The sequence below is a fragment of the Ambystoma mexicanum genome, chromosome 13, assembly GCF_040938575.1.
Source record: "Ambystoma mexicanum isolate Mex_15411 chromosome 13, UKY_AmexF1_1, whole genome shotgun sequence".
Taxonomy (NCBI): Eukaryota; Metazoa; Chordata; class Amphibia; order Caudata; family Ambystomatidae; genus Ambystoma; species Ambystoma mexicanum.
The window spans coordinates 601,756,104-601,781,900 of record NC_090938.1 but is presented as its reverse complement, the minus strand read 5'-3'; the positions used below and the strand labels follow the sequence as shown (position 1 = coordinate 601,781,900).

General features: G+C 47.0%; 1 protein-coding gene across 8 annotated transcripts in view; it reads left to right on the top strand.

The window, feature by feature from the left end:
- The window catches only part of ATP6V0A1 (ATPase H+ transporting V0 subunit a1), a 359,698-nt gene that overhangs the window by 214,165 nt on the left and 119,736 nt on the right, over positions 1 to 25,797 (top strand). For all 8 annotated transcript variants that reach the window (XM_069634445.1, XM_069634444.1, XM_069634440.1 and 5 more), the window contains exons 15-16: positions 14,785 to 14,903; positions 18,807 to 19,023. In XM_069634445.1, the coding sequence (XP_069490546.1) occupies positions 14,785 to 14,903; positions 18,807 to 19,023 (336 nt within the window). The remainder of the gene's footprint in view (positions 1 to 14,784; positions 14,904 to 18,806; positions 19,024 to 25,797) is intronic.

Below are 25,797 nucleotides of genomic sequence, written 5' to 3'. Positions count from 1 at the left end.
CACTTCTCCAGCATGGGGTCTGGCATGGATTAACATGCTCATGAATATTCCCCGTCGTCAGGCTGGGAATCCTCGGTAAAAAAAAAAAAGTTTCAGTTTAGTTTCTGAACGGTCTTTCTACTAATAACCAATCTCTGGTCTCTGGGTCATACTGCCCCCAACCAATCACTGCCCTCTACTTAAGCCCCTCCTCTGGCAGCCATCTTCAGATTTTCACGGCACGTTCAAGTGTTGGGAGTCCTCGTGCTATAGCTCTCGAGCTTTTACTGCGTATTGTATTTTTTCAAAGAGTTTACTCTTATTTCTTTGGTCAAATCGAGCCTCAAGCTCCATCGAATCATCTTCCGATCAACAGGGAGCTGTTTCGGAAATCTCTAGGCCCCTCAAGGGTGAGTTTCCGTCGAATTTCACTTCTTGGAGGATTCCGGAAGATCTTGGACGCCTACCCCTCATGGTCATGGCCAAAGACAAGGTAGACTCGACACCTCTGTTTAGGATCTGGCCGGGATGTGGACTACAGAACGTCTTCAAAGAGGATGGACACTCACGGTGCCTCTACTGCCTGCACGCAGATAAATCGCACGTCAAGAAGGCCTGTGCGTTCTCAAAGGACATGTCCTCCCGTACTATGAAGAACCGCCACAAACGACTCGCTGACCGGCTGGAGTCAAAGAGCCCGGCGGCAGATGAGCCCTGGCAACGTACTTCTCCGAAGAGAAAGGACCCAGACAAGGCAGATGAGGCGGATGAGGAATGTCTCTGGGGAGACGGAGAGGAACGGCAAATCGACAAAGAGCTGGAGAACTCTACACCGCTGCCGACGCTACCGTCGCAACCGCTGCCTCCACCGGCGAACAGGTCAGAAGACATCTTGTTAGCCTTTCACACGCTGTGCACAGAAATGAGGACAAGGTTGCCCTTGCCTCTGGCAGACGACCAAGCAGTGCCTGGACCATCAGAGAGCCCACCATCCAAGCAAAGGCGGATCCATCCTCCCCTGTCCTTCCATCCTTCACCTCCATCCCCTCCGCCGAGGTACGAGACTGAGACTGGGACAGAGACGGAGACGACGACAGAGCAGATCTCCAGTCGCCCCCTCCCTGGGCTTCCCCTCCTGACGAAATTGGCTTGTTTCACGTCCTGATCGCCAGGGCCTCAGTGCTCTTCCAGCTATGCCCCGAAGAGCAGAAGGAGGGATTCCTTTATCAAAGACGAGAGGCTAAGAGGAACACAGTACTCTCAGTCCCACTGTTGGACGACATCTGGGATGAGGGACTGTCCCTTCTGAAGAACCCGTCCACGGCCCCTGCGAAGAGAGACCAGTACGAGAAGAAGTACCGGGTCCCAGATTCTGCTCCTATGTGCCTCAGGGCCCAGCCGTCCCTGGACTCAGTAGTCTCTGCGGCGGCCAAGAAGAAATAGGCAGGGGCGATGGCATCGACTTCTACTTCCCCGCCGGACGACGAGGGGAAGAAGCTGGATGCCATGGGACGTCGGGTCGTCTCGTCGGCAGCAACGACCATTAAGGTGACCAACGCTCTTGCTATCATGGCCCGCTACGATAGGGAGCTGTGGTTTAAAATCGCCCCCCTGCTGGACTTCCTTCCGGACGACGAGAGCAGAAGCCCTCAAAATCCTGCAGGAGGGCGAGGTGGCTTCTGACCACGGTAGCCACGGACATCGCTGACAGTTTTCACCAGATGGGCAACAGCATTTGCTTTCACAGGCGCGGTTGGCTCACGGCCACCGATTTCCGTCGGGATGTACAGACCAGGGTACTGGACATGCCCTTCAACTGGAACAACCTGTTCGGCAAGGCATTGGATGAGTCACTGAAGGCCATCAAAGCAGGCACCGAGACGGCCCGTGCCTTGGGCACGCTCCAACAGCGACGGCCGTCCTTTCGGACCTCCGGAGGCAAGTCTCAAGGTGCCTCCAAAGGATTCGGCGGCAGCTCTTCGTCATACCGTCAGGCGGCCCGTTCCTCATCACGGGAAGCCTACAGGGGCCACAGCAAGGCCGGTGGACATCGTCGTCGCCAGGGGGCCCAAGGTGGCAAGGCCTCTGCGAAGCAGGACTGAACCGGCCGTGACGTTGGGGCCCCCACCCAAGCACCCCGGTGGGAGGCCGGCTGGAGAACTACGTCGGCGTGTGGAAATCCATCTCCAACAGCCGTTGGGTGCTGGATGCCCTGGCCCACGGACACACTCTGGAGTTCAGAGGAGGTGTCCCCTCTTTTCACCGGTGGCCAGGAAAGAAAACCACATTCCACAGCTAATGCTGGAGGTACGAGCAATGCTGGAAATGGGTGTGATGGAGCTCGTCCCGAAGAGGCTCTGGAGTATACTCGCGTTACTTCCTCGTCCGAAAGAAGACCGGCGGCTGGCGGCCCATCCTAGATCGCCGCCGCCTCAACAAATACATAAAATCCCAGAAATTCCGGATGGTCACCCTTCAGCATGTGCTAGGACAGCTGCCAGGTCTGTCGTCACCGGACCTGGAGCATGGGTGCACAACATACGGCCCGCGGGCCAGTTGCGGCCCGCCATGCCCTTTTGACCGGCCCGCGAGGCACAAAGACTTTCCTAATGGAGGGCGGCCCGCGGCCGCCCTCCATTAGGAAAGTCTTTGTAGTCTTCCGGGCCGGTGAAAACACTGGCCCTCATTGGCTCAGCACACACACGCATCACGTCGCTCCTACGAGCCACGTAATGCGTGTGTGCTGCACCAATGGAGGGCCAGCACTACGGATGGCGTGGCCCATAAGGCTTGATGCCGGAAGGCATTTCAGCTTTGGACCACGCCAGCCGTAGTGCAATTCCAGCGTTCCAGCTTACCTGCCGCTTGCCTGCCTGCCTTCCAGCAAGTCTCCGGTAAGTGGTCTGTTTGTGTTTGTGTGTCGGGTTTGTTTTGCTTTATGTTTGTGTGTATGAATGTTTGTGTTTGAATGTATTTTGAGTGTATGTTGAGATGCGGGGGTGGGGGGGTGTGTCGGATGTGTATGAATGTTTGTGTTTGAATGTATTTTGAGTGTATGTTGAGATGCGGGGTGGGGGTGTGTGTCGGATGTGTATGAATGTTTGTGTTTGAATGTATTTTCAGTGTATGTTGAGATGCGGGGGTGGGGGGGTGTGTCGGATGTGTATGAATGTTTGTGTTTGTATTTTGTGTATATGTTGAGATGCGGGGCTGGGGGGGTGTGTCGGATGTGTATGAATGTTTGTGTTTGAATGTATTTTGTGTATATGTTGAGATGCGGGGGTGGGGGTGTGTGTCGGATGTGTATGAATGTTTGTGTTTGAATGTATTTTGTGTATATGTTGAGATGCAGGGGTGAGGGGGTGTGTCGGATGTGTATGAATGTTTGTGTTTGAATGTATTTTCAGCGTATGTTGAGATGCGGGGGTGGGGGTGTATGTCGGATGTGTATGAATGTTTGTGTTTGAATGTATTTTGTGTATATGTTGAGATGCGGGGGTGAGGGGGTGTGTCGGATGTGTATGAATGTTTGTGTTTGAATGTATTTTGAGTGTATGTCGAGATGCAGGGGTGGGGGGTGTGTCGGATGTGTATGAATGTTTGTGTTTGAATGTATTTTCAGTGTATGTTGAGATGCGGGGGTGGGGGGGGTGTGTCGGATGAGTATGAATGTTTGTGTTTGAATGTATTTTGAGTGTATGTTGAGATGCGGGGGTGGGGGGGGTGTGTCGGATGTGTATGAATGTTTGTGTTTCAATGTATTTTCAGTGTATGTTGAGATGCGGGGGTGGGGGGGATGTGTCGGATGAGTATGAATGTTTGTGTTTGAATGTATTTTGAGTGTATGTTGAGATGCGGGGGTGGGGGGGGGTGTCGGATGTGTATGAATGTTTGTGTTTGAATGTATTTTGAGTGTATGTCGAGATGCAGGGGTGGGGGGTGTGTCGGATGTGTATGAATGTTTGTGTTTGAATGTATTTTCAGTGTATGTTGAGATGCGGGGGTGGGGGGGGTGTGTCGGATGAGTATGAATGTTTGTGTTTGAATGTATTTTGAGTGTATGTTGAGATGCGGGGGTGGGGGGGGTGTGTCGGATGTGTATGAATGTTTGTGTTTCAATGTATTTTCAGTGTATGTTGAGATGCGGGGCTGGGGGGGATGTGTCGGATGAGTATGAATGTTTGTGTTTGAATGTATTTTGAGTGTATGTTGAGATGCGGGGGTGGGGGGGTGTGTCGGATGTGTATGAATGTTTGTGTTTGAATGTATTTTGAGTGTATGTTGAGATGCGGGGGTGGGGGTGTGTGTCGGATGTGTATGAATGTTTGTGTTTGAATGTATTTTGTGTATATGTTGGGGTGGGGGGGTGTGTCGGATGTGTATGAATGTTTGTGTTTGAATGTATTTTGAGTGTATGTTGAGATGCGGGGTGGGGGGGTGTGTCGGATGTGTATGAATGTTTGTGTTTGAATGTATTTTGAGTGTATGTTGAGATGCGGGGGTGGGGGGGTGTCGGATGTGTATGAATGTTTGTGTTTGAATGTATTTTGAGTGTATGTTGAGATGCGGGGGTGGGGGTGTGTGTCGGATGTGTATGAATGTTTGTGTTTGAATGTATTTTGAGTGTATGTTGAGATGCGGGGGTGGGGGGTGTGTCGGATGTGTATGAATGTATTTTGAGTGTATGTTGAGATGCGGGGGTGGGGGGGTGTGTCGGATGTGTATGAATGTTTTGATTTGAATGTTTTTTGTGTGCGGGGGTGGGAGGTTCGGGTCTGTATGGGTGCATGTTTGTGTGTGTGCTGAGTTGGGGGGTGGGGGGTTCGGGTCTGTATGGGTGCATGTTTGTGTGTGTGCTGAGTTGGGGGTGGAGGTTTGGAGTTGGGGGGGGTGGGGGGTTCGGGTCTGTATGGGTGCAGGTTTGTGTGTGTGCTGAGTTGGGGGGTGGGGGTTCGGGTCTGTATGGGTGCATGTTTGTGTGTGTCCTGAGTTTGGGTGGTGGGGGTTCGGGTCTGTATGGGTGCATGCTTGAGTGTGTGTGTGTGTGTGTGTGCGCTGAGTTGGGGGTGGGGGGTTCGGGTCTGTATGGGTGCATGTTTGTGTGTGTGCTGATTTGGGGGGTGGGGGGGTTCAGGTCTGTATGGGTGCATGCTTGAGTGTGTTTGGGGCATAGTGTTTGGTTGGAGGTGGGAGCCATGGGGCATAGTGTTTGGTTGGGGGTGGGAGCCATGGGGCATAGTGTTTGGTTGGGGGTGAGGGGGCCATGGGGCATAGTATTTGGTTGGCGGTGAGGGACAGGGGGCATAGTGTTTGGTTGGGGGTGAGGGGGCCATGGGGCATAGTGTTTGGTTGGGGGTGAGGGGGCCATGGGGCATAGTGTTTGGTTGGGGGTGAGGGACAGGGGGCATAGTGTTTGCTTGGGGGGGTGAGGGACAGGGGGCATAGTGTTTGGTTGGGGGTGGGGGCTATGGGGCATAGTGTTTGGTTGGGGGTTAGGGGGGGTGAGGGGGCCATGGGGCATAGTGTTTGGTTGGCGGTGAGGGACAGGGGGCATAGTGTTTGGTTGGGGGTGAGGGGGCCATGGGGCATAGTGTTTGGTTGGGGGTGAGGGGGCCATGGGGCATAGTGTTTGGTTGGGGGTGAGGGACAGGGGGCATAGTGTTTGCTTGGGGGGTGAGGGACAGGGGGCATAGTGTTTGGTTGGGGGTGGGGGCCATGGGGCATAGTGTTTGGTTGGGGGTGAGGGGGCCATGGGGCATAGTGTTTGCTTGGGGGGTGAGGGACAGGGGGCATAGTGTTTGGTTGGAGGTGGGAGCCATGGGGCATAGTGTTTGGTTGGGGGTTGGGGGGTGAGGGGGCCATGGGGCATAGTGTTTGGTTGGGGGTGAGGGGGCCATGGGGCATAGTGTTTGGTTGGGGGTGAGGGGGCCATGGGGCATAGTGTTTGGTTGGGGGTGAGGGACAGGGGGCATAGTGTTTGCTTGGGGGGTGAGGGACAGGGGGCATAGTGTTTGGTTGGGGGTGGGGGCTATGGGGCATAGTGTTTGGTTGGGGGTTAGGGGGGTGAGGGGGCCATAGTGTTTGGTTGGCGGTGAGGGACAGGGGGCATAGTGTTTGGTTGGGGGTGAGGGGGCCATGGGGCATAGTGTTTGGTTGGGGGTGAGGGACAGGGGGCATAGTGTTTGCTTGGGGGGTGAGGGACAGGGGGCATAGTGTTTGGTTGGGGGTGGGGGCCATGGGGCATAGTGTTTGGTTGGGGGTGAGGGACAGGGGGCATAGTGTTTGGTTGGGGGTGAGGGACAGGGGGCATAGTGTTTGCTTGGGGGTGGGGGCCATGGGGCATAGTGTTTGGTTGGGGGTGAGGGGGCCATGGGGCATAGTGTTTGGTTGGGGGTGGGGGCCATGGGGCATAGTGTTTGGTTGGGGGGTGAGGGGCAGGGGGCATAGTGTTTGGTTGGGGGTGAGGGGGCCATGGGGCATAGTGTTTGGTTGGGGGTGAGGGGGCCATGGGGCATAGTGTTTGGTTGGGGATGGGAGCCATGGGGCATAGTGTTTGGTTGGGGGTGAGGGGGCCATGGGGCATAGTGTTTGGTTGGGGATGGGAGTCATGGGGCATAGTGTTGCACTCCAAGAGTGAACCCAATAATAAAGCTAAAACAGGCACAGTTAGGAGATGTACATCCTTTGCTTTTTTGAGGAAACCTGACTCAACGAAGGCCATACTCCTCTTGGGTAACCCAAACAGCAAACTATAGCAGTCCAAAATAACGGAATGTCCAATCAAGAGTCAATGAAATATATATAATTTAATTAAACAGACGATATACAATAACTAAATCGAAATAAATGATAACAATGGAAAATGTGTAGTACAAAATGTAAGTTTGAAATGCAATAAAAATCGTTACCCCTCAAAAACATCTTTTTCCATGTGTTTAATACAAATTGGGGGTTGAAAAAGCCTCATGACATGTCCCGCCTACCGCCCCGCCAACTTTTATTTTTCGGCCCACTATAGCCCTCATGTAAGGTACTTTCGGCCCTCTGTCAAAATCAGTTGTGCACCCCTGACCTGGAGGATGCATACTTCCACATACCCATATGCAAGGGACATCAAAAATGTCTGTGCTTCGTGGTCCAAGGGCGGCACTATCAGTTCAAGGCACGGCCCTTTGGTTTGAAGTCGGCGCCAAGGGTCTTCACCAAGTGCCTGGCGTTGGTGGTGGCGCAGCTGCGCCTGCAGGGGATCCACGTCTACCCCTATCTGGACGATTGGCTCATCCGAGCGAAGTCATGGGAACTCGCCGTCGACCTCACAGCGAGGACCGTCCGCCTGCTCACGGAACTGGGATTCTCGATAAACTATGCGAAGTCCTGCTTGGTGCCATCGCAGGACGCACTGTTCCTGGGATTCAGGCTCAACACAGTGGCGCGACTAGCTTCACCGTCGGAGGAGAGCCATCCTGGGCAAGGTACAACGGCATGGAAGTTGCCAGGGTCCATCAAGTCCCTGCTTGGCATGATGTCGTCATGCATCTACCTCGTGCGGCTGTGGATACAAGTGGCGGGAAGCTTCAAGGACAAGATCGCCTCAACAAGACTTTCAGACAAGCGATCCGGTGGTGGGGCGTGCCTCTCACGGCAGGCATGGACTTCTAGACCCCAGCGCATCAGGAAACTGATGACGGACTCCTCCATGGAGGGGTGGGGCGCGCACACCGAGATTTCCATGCAAGAGGCCTTTGGCTCCCAGAGGAGAGGGAGCTGCACATAACGTCCTGGAGCTCCGGGCCGTATTCTGGGCTCTCGGGTCCTTCCTTCCGTCCCTCAAGGGCAAGGTGGTACAGGTCTTCACCGACAACACCACCACAGTGTTATACATCTGGAAGCAGGGGTGCATCAGATCCCCGGCTCTCTCCAAGGAAGTGCAAGATCTGTGGCACTGGCCTGTCGCCCAAGGAATGTTCCTGGTACCCTTTCACCTGGCAGGAGTGAAGAAAACAGTCACCGCCTCACTCAACAGGGAGCTGCACTCTTGCCACGAGTGGGAATTTCGGCAAGATTAGGTAGATCTCCTATTCCAACGATGGGGCAATCCCCAGATCGATCTGTTCACGACGGTGGTGAACACCAAGTGCTGGAAGTTCGCCAGCAGGTTTCTTCAGCCAGGGAGCTTGGGGGACGCATTCTCCTTTCCCTGGGACGACCTGTTCCTCTATGCATTCCCACCATTGCCGTTGCTTCTGCGACTCATCAGTCAACTCAGGTGGTCCCGGTGCAGGATGATCCTCGTCGCACCGGTGTGGCCGAGACAGATATGGTTCCCGGACCTTCTGGACATGTCACCATCCCCTCCAGTCAAGCTGTCGACGGACGCAGTTATTCTCGCAAGGGAAGGAGGCGCGATCCTGCATCACAACCCAGGATCCCTGAACCTGAAGGCCTGGCTCCTGCAGCACTAGAGTTCAGAGGCTATGATTTCCCGGCGGACTGCAAGGAGGTACTTGCCAAGGCCAGGGTGTCCTCGACTCTTTGCTATGGACATAAATGGAAGAGGATCTCTGTCTGGTGCCGTGCACAGAAGATCAATCCTCTACGGATTACGGCCCCTCAAGTGCTGCCGTACTTGCTGTCGCTGGCCAAGGCAGAGCTGGCACATGCCTCCATCAAAATTCATCTGGTGGCTATCTCCTGCTACACCAGATCTCTGGGGCGGTCGTCGCTGTGGTCCCACCGCCTGGTAAAGGAGTTCATGAAAGGACTGTTCCGCTTGTTCCTGCCGGTGAGGCTCCGGCCCCGACATGGGAGCTCAACGTGGTGCTGACCAGGCTCATGGGTCCGCCATTCGAGCCTTAGCATTCGGCTCCGCTGTAATTTCTATCGTGGAAGACGGCGTTTCTTGTGGCAATCACCTCCGCACGACAAGTGGGAGAGATCCATGCCCTCTCCTGTAAACCCCCATACCTGACATTCCACGAGACGAGGGTAGTGCTGAGGACGCACCCCTCCTTCATGCCCAAGGTGCAGTCGGACTTCCATCTAAACAGGCCCTTGGTGTTGCCTGTTTTTTTCCCCGTCTCCTTCCTCACCGGCTGAGAGGACTTTGAACTTGCTGAATGTGGCTAGAGCGCTGAAGTTCTACGTGGACCGCACAGAGTTTTACGAAGACATCACAGCTGTTTGTGAACTTTGGCCCTGTGAACCAACGGAAGGCCCTCTCCAAGGCTTCCATTTCCAGATGGCTCTTCGACTACATCATGCACTGTCACGGGTTGGCAAACCGACTGTTGCCTGGCTACCCAAGAGCCCATTCGACCAGAGCGATCGCAGCTACTATGGTGCTCATGTCTGGTGTGCCCCTGCTGGACATCTGCAGGGCTGCTACGTGGAGGTCGACACACACCTTCACGAAATTCTACGGCATCGACCGGGATTCCAGGGAGGAGTCCAGAGTCGGCCAAGCACCGCTGCGAAACGTGTTCGCTTGAATGCGAGTCTGGTGAGGAGGTAAGAGATGCTTAATGTTGAGCCTTGCCACCTCCCATGGTTGTGCATGTATGTACTGCTATGTATTCTTGTATTCATGATCATGCGAATCCATGCCAGGCCCCATGCTGGAGAAGGAACAAGTTACTTACCTGTAACTGTTGTTCTCCAGTATGGGTCTGGCATGGATTCACATGCGAACCCTCCCGCCTAACCCTCTGCGGCTCTTCTCTTGGTCCTACTGCCACTTTACGTGCTACCAAATCTGAAGATGGCTGCCAGAGGAGGGGCTTAGGTAGAGGGCAGTCATTGGCTGGGGGCAGTATGACCCAGAGACCAGTGATTGGTTATTAGTAGAAAGACAGTTCAGAAACGAAACTGAAATTGATTTTTTTTCTTTACCGAGGATTCCCAGCCTGACGACAGGGAATATTCATGAGCATGTGAATCCATGCCAGACCCATGCTGGAGAACAACAGTTACCGGTAAGTAACTTGTTACATATGAGTGGCAAAAAAAAACAGAACTGAAGCCAACGGGCATTGGGCATGGTATGATCTCGGCGATGACGTCAGCCGAGATGGAAGCCCTCGAGGAACAGTCGATTGTCTAGACGCACAGCGCCCTCTGCCGAGAGAAAATGTTTTCCGAAGCAGCTGAAGCTGGAAACGAAGATATCATAAGATGAGGAATATGTGGGAGGATCATCCAGTCGAAAGAACGTTACCAGGGGTAAGTAACTTGTTGTTCTCCCATAATGTGGAATTGGATTGATCTCAGTGGCATTGGTCACTCGGGGGCTGTTACTTAATGGTTTGCCTCTGGAGATCAGTAGAGAAACTGTCATCCTCTCTTATCTCAGTTGTTTCTGCCTCTTCTAACATGTCTAAAAAAAACTTGCAGTAGATCTTGCGTTATGTGGAAATGTGCCTTGGCTGTATTAACTTCAGACTTCAACCCTAGGATGACCTATTTTTCCACCTGCCCACCAATTATTTTTGGTGTGGGTTGTCTCTGAATTTATGATTTGCTTTTGAAGCCAACATTTTTTTTAATTATTATTTCGACTTGGCTAGCCTTCAAAGATTCTCTAAAATACAGTATATGGATCCTAAATTCGAGCAAGTGTGAAGGCAATACTTTGTATTTGACTTGGGACAGAGCCGTGTGAACCTGTGGGATTTCTGTTTGTGTTTATTACCTACCTCTGTAAACGACTAATCCATCAAATCATAGATTTTTTTTTTCTTCTGAGGTTTGGGGAGTACTGACTTGCTGCTGTTCTGTACATGTAGATGATACTCTCATAAGGGTCTTGCAAGTCACAAACTATTGATGTATCATCAGGGGATGTTGCTCAGTGGGGCTAGCCTGGTAATGTGACCATCCTGTAGAGCATGCTTGCTGACATGGGAGTCACTTTTCACATACAATTACTGGCATCAATGTATGTCCTGAAGTGGGCACTACTTCACCAAGATACTGGATTTCAAGGGTTGCCTGCATGGTATAAGCTTGGCTTTTGAACAGAATTCCAATGTTTCTTACGCCCGTTTGTCTCCCCGAGACCCTTCCATCTTCTTTCATTTCTACTAAGCACTACTTGTATATGGAGCTGCAAACTTGGAATAGGTCCGTAACCTTTCTTCAAAATGTCCCCTGGATTGTTGACTGGCTGAATGAGTCGTCTCATTACACCTACTTGTGATTTTTATGTGTCCCAACATTGATATTTGAAGTAAGTGCATGGTATGGATTTTATGCTCATTGGAGAAAGACCTGTTCCAGTGTTCTGCAATATTCCAAATACACATGATCTGCCCTCCTGCTTTACACCCAATGTTTCTAGCCTGGAGTGCCTTTAAGACTGCATATCGCAAGCCACAGACTGAATTAAAACATCTCCTCTGTCAATTTTACTTTCTCAATTTTACTTTCTCTGTTTGCCAAGACAAATGATCACATCAAACCTCCCATCCGCTTCAGTAAAGGAAACCCAATGGAAACATGGTATGGGAAAGGGCTAGAAGCGATAACTGGGGAAAAAGCAGTGCTACCTTTTATAGTAGATATAGAAAAATGGCTCAGAGCCTTTACCACAGCCACCTAACCTCTTCTCTCTGGTCCAAACGCTTGCTGTGCAGCCTGCTCTTTGCCAGGAAACATTGCTATGTCGCTATCCCCAGCTACAGTGTAAGTTTTGGATCGGCACAACCGCCTCAACTCATCGAACTCCTCCTCCATAGGCTCCTTGATCTCCTTTCTATTGGAGCAAGCCATAATGCGCACGTTCCTCCACTTGAAAACAGCTCCACTTATGCTGCATTTCATCCTTCTGGTAACCTGCAAGGCACGTTTGAAGTGAAAGAAAATGCAATGCTTATTGTGTTTCATTTGTAATTGGTAGATTCTGTGCAGGGATAAGTAGGAGCTAGAATCTCACATCAATTTGTTGTCAATAAAGGAAGACTTGTACATTACTTCCTGTCTCCAAATCACAAACGTAGGAAATGTGTGCCCAGACGGGGGCCTTTCAGCTCGATATACATGGGGACTCAAGTTAGGCCTCACCAATGAAGCCCAAATATGTTGAAGCATGCCTGTGGTTGGTTTTGGATTTGCACATTGACGTGGACAAGTATCAGGTCCCAGCTTCTAGTCCTGCAGAGGCTAAATATGAATCCTGTAAACCCCTCTGCTCCACAAGCTTAGAGTTAGTATTGCTTAGTCGACAACCCCAGGGGTATATGGGAGGTGGATACAATACAAAAGGACAGGACTCTGCTTGTACCTCAGGTTTGTAGTGACATTGACCTAAAAAATCAAATACAAGATGTTTAATTATTTACTCAAAACTTCTCCTTTTCTTGCTATTAACTACTGACTTAGTTTGGGTTACCTGTCAGCCTTCTCTGTGCGCTTGAAGGCCCAACTGAAGTTCTTTTACAGAGCTGTCCAGTAATGTACCAGTTCCACTGCTCTTTCGAAATCTTCTTCACTTATGTATCCAATAAGAGTTTTTTTCAAAGGAAAAGTTTCTAGAAAACTGAAGTACTTCAGCACTTCCACAGACGTATTTTTCTTTGAACTTATTTACACCGAGCTGCCACACTGAATCAACATTGAATCTCAGCTCGGATTCTTTTTCCCAGCGCACCACGCTCCAAAAATTCATCATGGTGCTCAGGACTCTTTATTTGCAATGGAACTTAATTCCTCTGTTTTTGCACAGTGTCACTGGTACAAACTGAAATTACTACTTTGTGGGCTCGTCCTGGCAGTCTAATTTATATTCCAGGATTTCTTACAGGAAAAGTCAAACACCTTGTTCCTTGTTATTTATTATTCATCAATATGGCACAATTAATTAAAACATGTTCACAAATTTGTAAAACAAATGGACAATCTCATATATACATTCATTCAAAAAAATATATATCAACAATTAAGTTCACAACAGAGGCTGAAGTAACCTACAAGAAGTGGTTGTGTATCAATCTTGTTTCTTAAGGTGGCCTACTCATGGTACATGCCTCTCTAGCTAATTGTTGTCAGCACACCTAAATCAATGGTTTATAGGTTCATGGGTCCAGATTCACTGCACAGCTGCGCTCAATCCATTCCTTTATCTCCACTCTGTGTTGCTGCGCATTAAACTTTCATCTCTTCCGTGTTCGGAGCATAGCGAGCGCCTGTGTGATGTCACTGTGTCACAGCGTGGGTGCTCCTTCTGCTTTGTCTCCCAAGCCCATTAAACCCAATGCCTTGCCACTTGCGCATAGGAAATCGGACGGATAACGGACTGTGTGTCTGCGCTCCAAACAATAACTCCTAGGACCGCTGCAATACTTTCTCTCATTTAAATAAATACTCAATACAAGTTATATTTGCTAATGAACACAACTGTTCACAGTTTGCAATTCTTTCTAAGCATTAAAATTTTGCGTTTGCTTTGAAGACATGATTTCTATAGTTTCTCTTATCTTCTCTTAGTTGTTGATGACTTGCTGAAACAGGAAATGTAGGGGCTGATTAATGGAATTATTTGTGCTGAAAAACGGGGATTTGTGCGCCATTCTGCCCGCAAATCCCTGTTTTAACTAATGGGGATTTGCGGGCAGAATGGCGCACAAATCCCCTTTTCCGGCGCAAATAATTCCATGAATCAGCCCCATAGTATTCTCCTCCTATGTATTCCCACCTGAACTCTGCTTCTTCTCTAAAGTTTCTCAGTTACTTAGGAGCTAAGGTTAGCAGTGACCTACTCTGTTCTTTACTTGAATGAAAGACAGTTTAGAATTCTTCATAGCATTCCAAGCTGCCTAGCACTGAACCACCAGCCAATCAATGTTGAGGGAAATTCCCACCATCTTGAAATGGGATGACGTCAGCCTCCTGATGCAACTTCTGTTAAGGAAACATTAGTTTTTTCCATGTTCACACACTCTCACTCCAAATTAACATTTCACAAAACTCCTGCTTGAAAAACATCCCTGCACCTTGTGTATCACTCTTCCCTTCCTGGAACATCTTCCCCACAGGACTCTGACACAAACGGCTCAGGCGGGCTGCTCCCTTTGAGATGGGGGCAAAATTGAGTTGACGCTGGTTGGTCAACTTCTGTTGTGATAACACACAATGGAATGGGATGCTACCCAGGTGCATTCTTTTTGTTAAAAGGTATTGCCGGGCGCATATCTGTCCGTTGCCGTCTGATTTTTCTCATTGGTGATTGCAATACCATTCCCCAGTACTTAAAGAAGTCCAGTATTATTGCTTTTATGACTGTTGAACCTTGTCTGCCATTGGGTTGCTTTTTGTCCAAGCCTGACCGACTCCTTTTTGGTGTTGCTGTACACAGCAGGATATTTGTCATACATTGACTTGTGGATCAACAAAGCCGGAAAATTAGAAAGGAATGTAAAGCACATCTGTCTTTAATTACAATTTATGATTAACAGAAACAAACCCGTTTAAAAAGTAAAATACTTCACTTAAAGGACAACAACCCTAAAAACATGAACTGACGAATCCACAACTGGAATAGAGCCCATAAAAGCTATATTTTTGTTTGTATTTTTTACGTTCATGGTTGATGTGTTAACTCTTTGGCGTTTCTTTTTGCTTGTACCCACTGGATACAAACCATTTCCTGTGAAATTACCCTCACCATCCACACCACTCTAAATCCCTGCCAATGCTCTGTAAATTTGTTATGGCGTTTCACTCTCATAACTACTCTGCAATTTAAGGAAATTCTGGATAAACCTGCTTCTGTGCTCCATACTTAGCTCTTTTAATATTTTGTTGTTTTGACAGATTTGGAATATTGCCAGCAACAAGCTCACCTTTCTCAACTCATTCAAAATGAAAATGTCTGTCATTCTTGGCATCATCCACATGCTGTTTGGTGTCACGCTGAGCCTTTTGAACGACATGTGAGTATTTGTGGGTGTGCTATACATGCCTTGGATCCCTGTGGAGTGGGCCTCTGGACATGTTTCTGAATGAGCATCTCATTCTCTGTAGATTTTGCCATAATGTTGCTCTATATTTATAGTACCAAAGAAATACTTTTATAATGTAGTCTTTGTGTAAAGACGGAGTCCGAATGTGGTTTTTAACTGTACATGCTTCAGATAGATGCAGATAAAATGTATTTTGCTAAGATGTTTTTACAAAGTTTGAAATTAGCCAATATTTAACAATACAAATGTACAATGCACCTACAATTGAGAGCACAGCAGTTAAGTGAACACATATTGAATGACAGATCATTTGTTAGCCAAACTGTAATAAATGGAAGCCTCCCACTTCTAAGCAAGTACATGTAACCAAGGTTTCTAGCAAACTGAAGTAAACAAATGTGTTTTGGAATTCTTATGGAAATCCATCAGTTAAGATCTCGTAAGGAGCCAGACTGAAAATGCAATCCTATGCAGTGATTGCCAGGCCAGCAAAAAGTGTGGATCTTACTGCTACTCCTCTTAAACATTTCAGTGTATTTTAAGGAAGCTTGAGCTGATCCTAGTGTTTTTGCAGCCACTGGGACATTAACATGTTTGGCAAGATAGGCTGGAATCTCACACTCAAATTCTTTAAACATTAGGCAAACTGTTTAAAATTGAGGTACCGCCTCCACAAGCTGAGAATGAAGAGTTTGGAAGACAAGGGCGTTAGTGGTACTTTTGCATGGTAGGGAGTCTGGCTGCAGCATTTTCCACTGCCCGACTGAATCGGCAGTGGTGTTGTGGAGCGTTAGGCGAACCGTGATGTAGCAACATTGTGCCTTTTTTATTTATGGTAATACTTTGAGCTTTATTTGACCATAAGACCTGTTGGCTGCTTTTAGTGAGATTTTTGCACAACCATCTAAGTGTTTCAGCCTAAAGGCAAGACTAGAACTCTCTAAGGTAGAAGCAATGGCAGAGCAGTCAAATTTTACTTCAGGAGGGAAGAGGAATGATCGTGAAGTACAATTAGTACACACAGTTATCTAATGAAAACAAGCGGCATTGGTATACTAAAAAATATACACTTAAGTTGCACCCATATAATACGTACTTAAGTTAGATACACAGTGTATGTATAAAAACAGTAAATGGCAATTGGGACTTTACCCACTCCTATAGGAACATGTAAGCCCACTATCTGGGGATAGCCACAGAACATATATAAACGCACAAGAAGGGGAAATAAAAATTGAACCATACATCACAAAACACAGTTCTAAAATCAATAACGGGACACCAACATTGAACAGTCTCACCAAACCACTAGGAAATTGTATGGTGCACATTTATATTATGTATAATACTGTCAATGTAGACCTAAAGGAGAGCTCACTTAAGAACAAAAAATCCAGAGGCCACTGAAAGTCAGAATACATTTAGGCTTGCATCACAAATTCATTACACTACTAGGAAAAATGAATACATTATATCAAGACCTTTCTCAAAGGTGGTAGTGTAATTCAAGACTTAAAATCAGTGGAACAACCTACATTTCTAGCCTTTTTGCCTGGAACTCCAGGGCCCCAAGAGGAAACCTAGAAAAAATGTAAGAGGCAGGTAAGTACCTCAAGAGTCCCTTTGGGAGTTTCCTAGGTGAGTTACCCTTAGGATTAAATGTGACAACTCATATAGCCACAACCCTGTTGATTGGCAAAAAGTAAGGGAAGTACCAATTCTGCTCTACAGGGGTTGAGAACACAACAGACTCCAGCAGGGATGCCAGGCAACACTATCTGGAAGAGCTCCAGAGCCAGGTTCATGACGAAGTAACCTGGTAAAGCAGAATCTTAGGGATAGGTGGACAAAGCAAGGCAGCACTCCAGCAGAAAACAGTCCCATGAAGATTCAACTGTGGAGGCGGCCAGTGACAGGAGAGGTGGGAACCCAACGCCCTTCTGGGTGCATCAAGGCTTCCTGCATCGAGGCAGGTGACCAAAACATTAAACAGCAAGATGGTAGTAAAATGGCAGGACAGGTAGTTCCATTGCAGGTTTTTCCATCGAGGGAGAAATCATCGAATTTCTTTCAACAAATATTACGGCAAATGTATATGGGGTGGTTTAGGATAATACAAAACGGTAGGGGGCAAAGAGGGGGCTTCAGGGGTTCTCCCACGTATACATGTGCAGTAAAATGTCCGACAAAAAAAAAATAAATGCATTCTCCCTCGATGAGAAAATCTTGAGGAAATCACATAGAATCACAATGTCCCAGAGATGGTCCCAGCAGGGAAGTTTCAGTCCATCCAACAAGGTGGACCAGTTAAAGGAGGCAGACATCCCAGGAAGGACATCTAGAAGCCAAAAATCAGAACCGGAGCTGCATGCAAAGAGACACAAGCCCAACCAAGAGGGCCAAACTTGTTTTCAAAGTCCAGTAGCATCTTCTTGGTGTAAAATGCCACCAACACGTAAGTAAACCTGCTATTTTCCATGAAAAAGGCAACAGAATTGTGTGCAGGATCAGGGTTTCCCTTAGCTATACACCTCATGGGCTGGCCTAAGCCAGCCCTCGAATCTCACAACAAGGATCATAACAAAGGTTGAGGTCGCAAGCCAATCAGGTTGGCTCCAAACATTGCCTAACATTTGTGTAGCTCTGTATTATGTGTAATGGCTGGCCCAGAGCCATGGACTGGTCTATACAACTCTAAGCCACTATGGATGGTGAAGGCTGGACTCAAAGTAAGCCATGTGTTCACAACAGCTATTTTAGGCTTTCCCTGTGTTTCCCCAGAAACAGAGACTGCCCAAAAACAAATTGGGCGAGATCTGGACTTAAAAAAATTAAATACATTAGTATCTCATTGGCACCCACAAAGTTATATTTGGCTATTAATGCAGTAAACTACCTTTCATCCTTGATGAAGTGCACACTAAATTACACCTGCCACCATCTTATTCCCCAAAATCAAAGTAGGGTGATGAAATCACGGTAGGGCCAAATTATGGGTCTTAATAAACACCTTTGTCCAGTAGCCATATGGGCTATGATGGGATCATATACTCAAAGGGTTTCATTGGAGGGGGGAGGGGCCGCCAATAGAAGCCCATCAGACCACACACATAGGTCGGATATCCAAAAAATAACAGAGGGAAAAAGCAAAAAAAGAACCCCCTAATGCCTCCAAATCAAATGCTACCCTAACAGTTTCAATCTGATACAGTATTGCTGCTATTTTGTTACTTTACTTTTACCACACTTCTGACCTGTTTTATGGTATCCAGTTTAAAGGTCGACTACATAATGCGAGCATGCCTTTTGTGAGACAGCTGTAGGTGGACCAACTCAAAGGCACAACCTGCAAAAATGAAACGGGACGGAGGGAAGGTCCTCATATATTGGGAAAAAGATTTGTCTTGTGGTTAAGCTATGGGTTTTACAAAGAAGGTAGCCTGGTAAAGCAAGAGAGGTTAAGTAGGGGAATAGGGTGAAGTGTGAGAGGCAGAAAATGGGTTTTGGGGTAACCCTCATATAAAAACACACAGTAACATAAAAAGAATACTGCGTCGACTTTGTAAGACAGTCGAAGAGGACTGTTAAATTCCTCAAGGTCACCTTTTTTATTGTGATAGTCTGTCTTTTGCCATTCTTACAATAGGGAAGTTCACAATTGGGAGCCGACCTTTGGACTTGGAACCCATTTCATTAAAAAGTATCCATATGCGAATCTTTCGATAAAATTAAACTCTAAGTTAAGCTAGTTCTAAAGTTAAAGGTTTGGCTCTTCTGTTACGTTCTGTACTTGTCTAAAATGATGTGCTCTTGTTGTTCTGCTCATGCTTTTTGGCCAGCGGCATATGGGAATCTATTTTTGTCTTTGTCCAGCTACTTCAAGAAGAAGCTGAATATTTACCTAATGTTCATTCCGGAAATGATTTTCATGAGCTCCTTGTTTGGTTATCTGGTGATCCTGATTATCTACAAGTGGTGCGCCTATGATGTTGGTACGTCAAAGGAAGCCCCAAGTCTACTCATCCATTTCATCAACATGTTCCTTTTCAACTATAGTGACAAGAGTATGAAAATGCTGTACAGCGGACAGGTGGGTCACGGCGTCACTGTTTATCAGTTAAAGGATATTTGTTTATTAGCTGTTCATTTTCAAATATGTTCTTCCTAGGAAATAAATGCTCTGATGGCTAGGGGTACCACATCACCAGCATATTGATTTAGTCCTATAAACTCCTGAACCTGCTGTTTTTCAGTTACACTGATTAAACTGTGATTATGCAGCGGCAAAGTGTCATGTCATCATTATATCAGTTTATGATCTACCCCTCCTAAATCCCCTCCCCCTTCCCCCCACTCTAGTTTCCATGTCATGCCACCACAATGAGGGCTCTGGGACCAGAAGAAATACTGAGGAAGGGCTCACTGAAAACAGTCGGCGATGGAGGTGGTGAACGCAAGCTGGCTCTTGAACCAGACTCTGCTGAGCATACTCTGAGGACTGAAAGTGCAGCTCAGGAACCCGCTTGCACTTTGTTTTCAGCACTCACCACAAAGAAGAGCGAAATGGAAGGACTTGTGCGCCACCCTCTCTTTTAAAAGTCTGGCAGCTGGCCATGAACCTGCACAGACCCCTAGACACTTACCTGTGACCCCACAATGGTAGGTAGAAGGCCCTTTTAAGTGCTCTGGCCATGCTCCCTGGGTCAGTCAAGGCAATTAAGGAACACTGGAGTGGGAGGTGGGACCATAAAGCCACGGATATTCCTTTGCCTCAGAGCTAATGAGAAAATTGTTCAGCCGATCGCAAGCATTCAGAACCAGCCCCACAGTACAAAAGGAGTAGCAGATTAGAGAGATGGGGAGCTGGTTCAGGAGAAGAGGGAGACGGAGGTGAAACGAGAAAAGCATTTTGCTGGGCTATGCAGCCCATACCTAGATAGTGCAACCCTGTCTTGGGATCCCATTGCCAAAAGCCTACTTGTGGTTATAGGTCAGATCCTGGCGTTGCCCAGAAGATCTTACAAGGGAACGAACGGTTTGCAAACCTGCTGGGTGCTATAGCACAGAGTCTGGCAGAGGATAGAGACCATCAAAGAGGACAAGAATCCAGAGTATGTAGAGGGCTCACCTTGTGTGCCTGGCAGCGCATTTGGCAAGCGCAACAGACAGTGTTAAAGACTTTTCTTTTTCCAACTTGCCTTCCATCAACATCAATGGGCTCCCAACTATTTTGCTGTTTCTTGAACCCCCAACCTGACTTTGGAGGTAAGTGAAGCCTTTTTGCTTCACTTATGTTGCTCAACTCCTTTACTTTGGGGGCACTGGACCAATAATGGTTAGGTATGTTGCATGGAAAGAAGCGCAAGCCAATATTTGAAACTTACCTGGCAAACATTGATTGGGGAGGGTGACATTGTCTCCCTTCTGAAAACAAGCAGTGTTACGTAATGTGGGGATAAAGAGGAGCATTATCAACACCTTGCCAGATTTAGCAGAGAAAGAGACACTATAGGTTTGCACGTTGTTCTCAAAACGAATGTAGTCTTAGAGAGGCACATTATTTAACCATGTACAAGCAACGGTTTTGGAATGTGGTGGCCTTGAGTGGGTTAACCAAATGTCGAATTTGAAGGGCAAATATCTTTAGTAAGAGATGACTTCACGTGCTAAAACAGTGTTAAGATTGAAATATCTAGTGGCCAGACACCCTCCAGAAGGAGCTATTAACATTGAGATGAGTTGTAAAAAGTCTCTAGTGCTGCATGCACGGGGCCTGGAGTGAATTGTGCCTAGCACAGTAGAACAATTAAGTGTCTCGGGTAAAGGTGAAGGTAGAAATGGGAAAGTCCAGAAGAAAAATAGTGAGAATAGGGACCGGAGGTGCTATAGGTGTGGCATGAGTATCTACCACATGACTCGTCAGCCTGGTTCGTAATGACACTTACCTCAAGGGTGGCTCTAGAGGCCATTACACTGGAGCTTGCCTGAAAACTGTCAAATGCAAGGTGAAATCTGTCGAAGAGTGTGGCGAGATGGAAGAATATTTAGTGCTGAATGTGCAAGCGTCATCAATTACAGCCTCTAGGATGTATGTGGCATTTAATTGTACCTCCACAAGAGTGATAGTTGACACTGGCTCTAAGATAACCCGGATTCCTAAACAAATATTGATTGGTGAACTGAGAATTAACCGAGAAAGAATGGATAAACCTGTTTAGAACCTAAAACAAATAATAAATAAGCTTTTATGTAGATTTAACACTACAATGAAGTTCAGAAACCTCGAAATAGTCTTCAATAATGATCGTGTTATTTATATAGCTCCTTAATCCAAAGCGCTTTACAGAGCACACATTTACATACAATATCACCCAACTGAAATTGGTACTCATTTATCGACCTCAGAAGGATGAAAGGCTGAGTTGGCCTTGCCGGGATTCAAACCTGCGACCTGCAGATCACGCTCAGATCGCAATAAGGGGATGGCGGCACCAGAAGTAAATGAGAATTAAAATAGACCTCCATACAGAAGTGGCAGAGATGGGAAGAAGCGTGCCCGACAGATAGCTTGATAAAATTAGTGTTCTGTTTTCTGACTACATTTTGTATTTTACCAGTAGTCTTACAGCGGCGATGAAGTCATGGGCCCCCCACAGACTGCTTCGCAAATAATATTGGCAGGCCAAAGATTGATGTTCCTGCACAATAACGCTCGCTCTCAGAGATCCCAGGAGGATGTCTTGGGGGCGGGGAGGGATGGGCCATAGGCATTAGTATGGATGTTAAGATGAATTTCCAAAATCTACCTTAGCGTGGGTTTTGGGAGGCCAACCTATCACGGTGAACAGGAAAGACATTCAAAGTAGGTAGCAGAGCCGCAAGGATAAGACTGTGTGCGAGAGTGTCCTAGGACTAAAATGAGACAGACGGAGCGCTCCAATAATTCCAGTTAAACAGAGAAGTACACAAATATACAATGATTTATTAGTCATTTAAAATAAACGCTATGAAACTCTCAGGTAAGTATTATCACACAACTAAATACCTCCATAATACTGCCCCCGGCTATCTCTTCCAAAATCTCTTACCGCCCTCTTTAGTTGTGCAAAGTCACTGGCCAGAAGAGAAAAGAGCGTCCTATTTTGCAGAGGATTGAGAGATGAACTTAAGGATGCCTTATGTGTAGTGGTAAATAGACCTACATCTTGTGAGGCTTTAATGGACTTAGTGGTTCAATTGGATTTTCGTCCAAAATGAAAGGAGATTGGAGTTTTGGAAAAAATAAATCTAATCCTAGAATAGTGGCAACATTGTATATGAAGAAAGAAGATAATAGATGAGCAGTCTTTTGTGAGTGAAATTGGTACCAGAAACAGAGTGGTCCGGTGCCACGTGGGTGCCTATTCGAAGGAGTCTGACTGGTACCCCTCTCCTGAACAAGGAGAATGTATTGAACTAACTTTGTGGAAACTACAAGTTCCAAGAGGCTTCAGGGGAGGCCAGCGTGATGTGCTCATACTGGGGTCAAGCCAAACCCCCTTGTAAACCCTTGACATGTTTTGGAGGCTCAAGGGAAAGCCTGACTGGGGGCTCTAGGGAAAGCCTGACTGGGGGCTGAGAACCCCTAGGGGTGTATTGTGATTTTTTTGTTGAACTGTGGCAAGTGTGAATCCGACAGAGGGGTGCCGAGAGAAAGCTAGGGCAAGGGAACCCCTGCTTTCTGTTGAGCTTATGTAATTGTGCACTGTGGCAAGTGTGAACCCGACAGAGGGATGCCAGGGGAAAGCTAAGGGAAGTGAATCCCACATCTGTAAGAAAACAGTCAACTGTGTGATGAGGGCAAACGTGAACCTGACTGAGGGATGCCTGCGAGTTGAGGTGAATAGTGATACACCCATGAACATTGTGACGACAAGCGTAAACCTGACTGAGGGATGTCCACATTGAAGTTGGTGGTCTGAGCCCGACTGGGGGAGGCAATCACTGAGGGAAGGATCAGAGCCTGGCTGAGGGGGATTCAAAGGTGAAGAGTAATCACCCGATGTGAAGATTAACAGAAGGCGCTTTGGTTTTATTGTATTTAACCTATCAGGTCCTCTGAGGGAAGAGACTTTGCATGAAAAGAGACTTAGGCACGGAAGGCCCTGACATTGAGGAAAGGACCTGTAAGCTTGTGCCAGAGAAGCCCAGAAGTATGCTGTGCTCAAGAGTCCTGCCTTGTCCCTTGCCAAAAACGTGGGGAAGGGAGACCCCAGCCATAACATCCTGACGTATCATTTTGTGAACACACTTTCTTTTCTAGTGAACATTATCCCACACCTCTTTGTAGCATAGCGGCAAGGATTGGCAATATTTTTCTTTTTAGTATAGGCTCTTTTTATTTGTCTAGAATCCACTATGACTGTATTATTATTATTTGGTCATATCTTGCTCCCATCTTAGATTTAGGTTTGGATAAGGCATGTATCTCACCCATTTTACAGTTTAATAAACAACCCTGAACTGTGATCACTTGTGTCTATCTTACTTTGATACCATGCCTTCCTTACACTTCCCTCCGTTTTGGTCAGGAAACCCACCAGCTCTCTGAATTAAGCAAGTCGAAGCCCAAACCAACCTTAAGGAAACTTGAAGAAAAGTATATAGAAATGAATTGAAACAGTAAAAACAGTAAAGTGAATATACCTACTGTGCCTAGACCTAATATGCAGTTAATCTTCATTGAAACCCGACAACTGTGAGGCCGAATCGCACAATCAAAAGTGTTTGACGTTATGATAAAACGGGAAACAAAGGCAAGAAAGTAACCGCTATCCCGAACAAGATTTGATTGAGTGAAAAGCAAAGTAGAAATGCCAAAAGGGCACAGTAAAGAAAATAAGAAACTACAAGAACCAAGAAGCATTGATGTTGCGAGGTGATAAAGAATGGTAGATTAGTCAACGAAAGGTCTATGTAAAATCCTTGCAGTTTCGAAAGTCTCCGACAGTAAAAAGTTGGAGGAAGGGAAATCGTGGGGAAGAGTACCCCCACAAAGAGAAAAGGCCGGCTTGAGCCCAGCAGAGGGAAGCATGTGTTGAATTGTGATAAAGTAAAAGTCGTGAGTAGAACTGTGCATTTTTGGCAAGGCAAACTAAGCCTAACGGACTTACTGAACTGTCAAAATCTTGAAGCCCAAGCCTGAACTGTTGAATTGTGCCACTAAGCCAAAGTGTGCAAAACCGATAGCATTGTGCCATCCACCTATCCTTCTAAGAAACTCTCGAGACCCCGTGCTTCTGAACGTGGGAAAGGGAGTTATTACCTACGCCATTCTGACATTTCTTTTAAGACACTATTTTTCCTTTTTAAATCCCCTTTGCAGTTTGTCATTTGAGAAGGAGGGCAAGGTTCGTTTTTTTTAGAATGGGCTTTTTTAAATTTTGACTAGACTGACTGCGACGTGTGTGGTCGAGATTACTCTCATTCTAGAGTTAGGGCCAGTAAGGAGTTTCCCAACCTTACTAAAATACAAAATAAAGGATTTTGAAAAATGCATCTTTTGTGTCTGTGTCTACTGTTGATACTGTGCCTTCCTTACATATATCAACCATGAAACCCTTAGTACTTGAATATTCTTCTGCTGGTGCCTAGAGGCTATGTTAAACTTGCATTGTCTTTCTTGTAGAAAATGTCTCCTGAATCCTTGAAATGAATTCGCTGGATAAACTTTACCAAACTTAACTTACCGCTGTCTTGAGAACCTTTTCTGGTAAACAGCTTGCTAGGAAACAGTTTTACACAGTCTGCTTCCTTCTGCTGGCTTAGCCAGTACTTGCACTTGAAGAATAATCTGTTTGCTCTCCCAAGATTGCTTCCTGAAAATCCTTGTCATGCGCTTCCCGCGCCGCAAATGAAGTCAAAACAAAGGTCTCTAGCTTGCTCACTGAGCTGCCCGCGCATAAATACATTTACTGCGGCACTCGAGCCTCGCGTTAGGTAAATTGGCACAGGCAAGTAAAGAAACAACTGCAGTGACATAAAGGAAAGGTCTTACAAGGATTTCAAACAGTTTTATTATCCTTTCCGTTCTAATTCACAATAAGAAAAGTCTCAATTCTGAATAAACAAGAAGGTAGCCAACAACTAAGCTTTTTATTCTCCACGAATCCTGCTGCCACACTTCTTGAAGTTTCCCTGTCCTGGAGAATACCTCCAGAATATACTTCCTAATTTAACTTCTTACTGAACAAGGCCCATATTTCTGGACCTCCAAATTTCAGACATTCACAGCTGGGCAGTTGACAATGAAAGGCAGTTGAGAATGCTCTACAAGTGACCTAGAACCTTCACCTGACAATCTGTTTGCAGGGTCAAGACTCCATGTTGGCTTGGGAATGTTCCAACAATCTGAATGGCCAGAGCTCAGGCCGTACCAACCACACTCACAGGAAATTAATTAATAAATGAGCACAAAATTATAGAACACCAAACAAAACATTCACCACCCAATCATCCTAATAATCACACACATGAGGAATGAGGACCTGACAGATGCCCACTATCAGTTCAAAGTGCTCCCCTTCGGTAGTTCATCAGCGCCAAAGGTGTTAAGCAAAGTTCTAGCAGTGGTAGCAGCACACTTGAGAAGGCAATCCATCCCAGTGTACCCTTATCTGGACGATTGGCTCACAACAGGAGAGACACCACAAATGTATCAAAAGAACACTCGAGCAACAATCAATCTATTGTTTCAGTTGTGGTTCTCGATCAACGAGAAAGTCAAGTCTCGTCCCCAGTCAAGTAAAGCAATTCCTGGGAGCAAAACAATGGTCTCAGGCAATCGGTCAGTGGCACGATCTAGTGGTCGTTTCGCAGCCCTTCG